Source organism: Hemiscyllium ocellatum, chromosome 20, assembly GCF_020745735.1.
Source record: "Hemiscyllium ocellatum isolate sHemOce1 chromosome 20, sHemOce1.pat.X.cur, whole genome shotgun sequence".
NCBI lineage: Eukaryota > Metazoa > Chordata > Chondrichthyes > Orectolobiformes > Hemiscylliidae > Hemiscyllium > Hemiscyllium ocellatum.
In genome coordinates, this window is record NC_083420.1 from 5607360 (window position 1) to 5613359 (window position 6000).

A 6000-nucleotide genomic window follows, 5' to 3' on the forward strand; every position below is an offset into this window, starting at 1 on the left:
CTGAATTGAAACAATTAAAAAAGCCAAGGATTTTGTTTTGTTGTTGCTACACTTCCAGATGAAATTGTTGAGTCACCATGAGCTAGATTATTAAAATGTTGTTATTTTTCAACGGCCAATAATCCATTGTTTTTATCTCCACAGTGATGTACAGCCGACTGGGGAACCTGCAAGTAAGGCACGGTCAAAAGTCGCCTCTAAGTTTTCTAGATTGAGCAGGACTCACCCCAGGGAGACACGAAATCCTGAGCCTCAGAGTGGCGACCTTTGACCTGTGAACTGACGAAAGATTCCAGCATACTGTCCTTTATGTGAAACATCAGATAACCTTTCAATACACTACAGCTGGGTTAAGCTGAGGAAGATAGAGTGACAGTGTTAACGTCGTGGGAAATGATTTTGAAAGTGTCAGGTTCTCATGGGTCTTGTACATTGTTGGTAATTTGGAATGCATTATTCGCTTCATAGAAATATCAGTATAAGATAAGACTCTCTTTCACTTGCACAGTTTGAAATGTTTACAGTCTGTATTGATTATTTATTGTGGTGGCACAATTGGAACATTTGCTCGTTACATTTTTGCCTTAATTCCTAATGCCCTTTCTCAAGCACCAAAAGCATGTCAGTTTATTTGTGTTCACTTGTTGGACACTTAATGACCACTCCTGTGTTTATATACGGCATCTAAGGGGATTAAAAATTCCTTTACCGATTTACAAAAGCACTGTTACTGCATTTGACACCGATTAGCTGGCAGATAAATATCAACCAGAAAAAGTTTTAAGCCAGATGTAATTTATTGACATTGAGAGTTGCTAAGTGCTGTTTCTTTCACCACCTTTTTAAAAACAAAAATGGATTGAGTATGAGTTTTATTTTGTTAATAGAATCTTCAATATCAACTGGAAATCCATTTATTCAGAACCCAATTTTATAATATAAAATGTGTATAGTTCCCAACTCTAAAATTCATGATAATCACCTGGTTATAATCTCACAATTTAATTCCCAAATTTGGTTCTTTAAACATTTCTCATCAGTCACTGTACATTTGTATTGTTATACGCTGGGAAATGATTGCAGCTGCATTGATAAAAGTATTGTCCACTCATACTAATTCTTCTGAGAATGTGGTAAGGTTCGCAGTGATAATATGCTTCTTATGCACAAATAATGACTAATCCAAAGACAGATATTAATATAGCATCTTAGCTTTGTTACAAGACTTTTACAAAATAATGTTGAACTGAAACTTCGTTTCTCAGTAAGGAAGGGAAATCGAGATACATTTTTCACTAATGCACAAAGCTACGACTGGTGCTCTGTACTCGATGCGCCATTCCTAGTATGTGAAGACATGATTTAGGCACTACAGTTAGATACAGTTTACTATCTGCCAATGTAGAGAATGTTTCTTTTAATCTGAGATGATTAATAAACAGTATTGTTTTCCAATTGAGATGCAGCAGTCTTAAGATTAATGTAGAAACAAACAACTCCAAAATAACTTTAAAATGTAATTCTGCTAGTATCATTTTCTGAAAACAATATTATTTGTTTGGGATATTTTAGGTCCATCTTTATGCTTTCAGTTTTACATTTTTAATTAAATTATATAAAGTTCACTGTAATTCCTCCCTGAAATGAGCAAATACTAAAGTCTGAGGTCATTTTCCTCTATCAAAAATACATATCACCTACAATTACTTTCAAAGTTTACACTGTAAATGTAAGTAGTATGAATTGCAATGCAAGAAAATTATTTTCCTCTTGAATGCCATATTAGCTGTTACATTAACAGGTTCGTCCTTTTGCTTCAAGACGTTCTGACCAAATAAGACCCTGTTACAATTCACTTTGGATAACATCCTTACCAGAATTGGAACATCAGACCACAATAATGTTTTGTCCCTCTATTCTTCTCTTCCATCAAATCTCAAATTCTTCAAGTTTCCCAAAACCAAACCAAACTAATAGCCTCTTTGTTGATACTGTAGCAGGCCTATATCATCTCCATTCAACTCTGTTATCAGTCTTCAGCATTCTTACAACCTACTTCAGCCATAGCACTCCACTAATCCATTCAGGTGCCCAGATCCCTCTCATCTGTTTTTTTTTCACCACAAGCTTTCAATCATCTTCCATCACATTTTATATTCATCATCCAACAGGTTGGTGAATATGCTTATCTGTTCACTTGTATACAGTTCTTGGTGAAAAATAAGCTTAAGTGCAGTGACAGAAAACTGGAGAGAGCTAACACTGAGCAGTGCTGACATTTCCTATGCACTGTTTTGGTGATTAATTACTTAGAAAGAAGTTGAAGTCATCTGCTCCTGTGTTAGCATCTGTTCAGTTGTACATAAAGCAGATTAGACATGATATTAAATAGATTAATCTCTATCCTGTCAACCTGTGGGGAATGTAACATTCAAAGTTGTATTTAGCACTGCTGTTAGATTTTAATTTTTTATTAGAAATTCATTGAGAAAAGTATTTCATTACAACTGTTTCTGACTAGGCCATTTAGAAAACGCTACATGGACCAAAATGTGTGTGGGGACATAATGCAATGTAACTTTAATAATGGAAATGTATATATACAGGACTCTCAGTTCAGAGATTAAACACGAATTTTAGAAATTAATGAGATGTCCTGTTAAAAGTGCTTTTTCTTGCCTATGGGACCATGAAAACGAACCTAGGAATAATAATTAATAAATATGCATGATCATGATGAAATATAAGATGCTGACATTTTTGTTATATTTTCACTAGGTTTACAATACTGGAACGGCCAGAGAATCTAATAGTTTGGCTTGTGAAATTTGATGTATAGATTTTGCCAAGTGAAAATTTGACACTCACTCTAATATCATTAAAGGGCAAGGAAAATCTAAAGAGAGGATTTTCTGTTCTAAATATTCCCTTCAGCCATGTCTTAACGAACTATAGAATAATGAATACATGCCACTTTTCATGCAATCATGCAGATACTTGATTTGCCATGTTTTCTCAACTCTTGTAACCGATCAATTTACAAGAAAGCAACCTGTGTATTTCATATTTAAACTGTTCATTTCAATGAACTGATCCCAAACACAGATATAATAATAAGTTCCATTGACTGAGTAATGCTATGGACTGAAATGTTGCAAAGGTATTCAGAACCAGGTTACTATCTAGTTGGTTAGAAGGTATGGCCCCTATTGATATATTTTTGTTAGATCAACTTATAATTATTTGAGCAGAAAAATTCCTCCTGTACTGGAACTACGTGAACAGGGCCAGATCATTCCCCTTGTCACTTACAAACTTTGTCTGTATTGGAAAGTTAATTTTCTGTAAATAATACACTGCAGAAATCAACTTTAATTGATTCAAGATTATTCCTGTAGAATTGTATAGAGTCCTTTCCATCCTTTTGGCTTGTCTCTGCAAGAACATCAAATAATCACTCTTTAAGAAGATTATATTTTTGAATGCATAAATTCTTAAGTTATTCCATTTTGTCAATCCTTCAGATTCTACTGAAGATTTCATCTTCAGAAAAACCTGTTACTACTGTTGTGCATTTTTCATACAATGAATGGAACTAACTGCATAACATACGGTAATGGTGGCATGAATGGGTTTTATCCAACCATGTCTATAAATTGTAGGAGCAAATTATTGCAGATGCTGAAATCTGCACTGAAAACAACAAATGTTGGAGATATAGACTCTCGACTCAAAACATTAGCATGTTCTCCATAGATGTTATCTGACCCACTATGACCTGCAGCATTTGTTGTTTTCATGTCTATAAATTACTTTAGTGTGTTATCCTGCGGTGGGGGGGAGGGAAACAGACTGTCAGAGTTCCTATATGTAATATATATAAAATGGCAGTTTTAAGATATATCAAGTGACTCGTCACCATTTTGGCTTAAAGTACGCATTTGCAATAATGTTGTCTGAAGTAGCTGTTCCTAATGCATTCTTGCATTAGCAAAGCACAGGGACGGCTCTAAAAAAATGGGCCTACTTTGAGTAAAGGTTATTTTTTGCAAAACAGAATTCTGTAAGCATTTAGTTAGATTTATCAAACCATTCACAGCTTCTAATTACTAATGCTAATGACTTATATCCATTGTCACAACGGGTATGAAATAAATCAGATGTTCATGACTAATAGCACTTTCTGATCTCTGAGAGCAATCACTTTACATTCACTGATGCCACACATTTCTTGTTTGTCTCTTGTAATTTGGAACACTTTTGAATTTGCTTATATTTTAGTTTAATGTAATTTTTTAATGTTATCTTATTCAGTGCCTACATTTTCTGAATAAAACTGATCTTTTGACTTACTTGAGAAAGGATATAATAGCATTAGGAGTAATTTAGAGAAGGTTCATACAACTAATCCCTGGGATGAAGGGGATATCTTATAAAGAAAGAGTGGATAGGTTTTGCCTGTATCCATTGGAGTTTAGAGGAATGAGAGAAATGATCTTGTTGAAATGAAAGATCCAGAGGAAAATTGACAGGGTGGATGCTTCCCTTTATGGTTGAGACTAGAATTAAGAGATATGGTTTAAAAATAAGTAGTATCTCACTCAAGACAGAGATGAAGTGATTTTTTTTCCCCCTCTCAGAAGATTGTACATCTGGGGAATTATTCTCCTGAGAGAGCAGTAGAGACAGGTTATTGAAGATTTTTAAGGCTGAATTCAATGGATTTTTGCTTGACAGGGACAGAGAGTAGGGAGGAAAGTGTTGAGGCCACAGTCAGATCAACCATGATCTTATGGAATGGTGAAGCAATCCCATGGGGCCAAATCCTACTCTCGTTGATATGGATATGTGACAAAGCTGCTCTGAGAAAACTGAAAATCAGACTGAAGTGGACAGCTTCATGCTCTCAGCTGGTTTTAGATTGTTTTGTCAGTGATTTTAACAGAGTGTAAGATAAAGAGGTCTAGGAAGGCAAATTAAGTTGCAACAAATGAAGAGAATATTATGTGATTTTTGCTTCCTGAGTGCATTAAATATTCTTTAATGGATCATGTAGAAGCACTACTAGCTTAATGTAGTTTGTAATGTTAATTGTACTCACCTATGAATTGTTAAATTCTGCTGAGCACTTTGAGGATAATTTCCCATGTATGGGAGCACAGAAACAGGCCAGTCAATACAACCAATCCATGCTGCACTCATTCATGCTCCACTCGAGCTTCTTTGAATTATTTTCTCACAGAAACTTGCCTCTTTCTCCCTCATGCTTTTCTACTTACCCCATCTCAATGGAAGTGGCTGCCAGCCTGCAACTGGTGTTTTCACCTGAGGCAGGGAGCCCCAGTTGAATGCTAGTATTGCCAAGGCAAACGGCAACTGGCAGAAAGGAATTGGTTTGGGATGGAATGTAAGGGAGAAATTCAGTAAGGATCAGGCAGTGCTTGGGCACTGAATTCCAGAGTAAAAAATGAGGTCTGCAGATGCTGGAGATCACAGCTGCAAATGTGTTGCTGGTCAAAGCACAGCAGGTCAGGCATCATCATTCCTGAGATGCTGCCTGGCCTGCTGTGCTTTGACCAGCAACACATTTGCAGCACTGAATTCCAGAAGCTGGCTCAGTATGGATGCTGTGAACATCTTGCAGTTGGTTAGTGCTTGATGGCAGCAGGATACCAGATTTGCTTCATATATTCCTGCTCCTTCAAAACCCATGAAGAAAAGCTTAGAAGATTTCATTGTCTTCTAACTTGATAAGAGTGGCTACATTCAAACACAAGATAAAAGAACTTATAGTTCTTAGGGCAAAGGGGTCAAAGGCTATGGGAGAAAGTGGGAACAGGGGCTGAGTTGGATGACCACATTGGATTGCAGAATAAGCTTGAAGGGCCAAATGGTCTACTTATAGTCCTTTTTTTTAATGTCATTGGGATTCACATGTGGGTTGTTTGAACTTAAATCTGTGTTAATCACAAAGACTTCTTCTAGAGTTCCGAGAATCCA

At 36.1% G+C, this 6000-nt stretch overlaps 1 protein-coding gene across 2 annotated transcripts in view; it reads left to right on the forward strand.

The window, feature by feature from the left end:
* snx29 (sorting nexin 29) overlaps positions 1-1457 on the forward strand; it is a 508092-nt gene extending 506635 nt beyond the window's left edge. For both annotated transcript variants that reach the window (XM_060840443.1, XM_060840444.1), the window contains one exon: positions 145-1457. In XM_060840443.1, the coding sequence (XP_060696426.1) occupies positions 145-271 (127 nt within the window). In that variant the 3' untranslated portion in view covers positions 272-1457. The remainder of the gene's footprint in view (positions 1-144) is intronic.
* The last annotated feature ends 4543 nt before the right edge of the window (positions 1458-6000 follow it).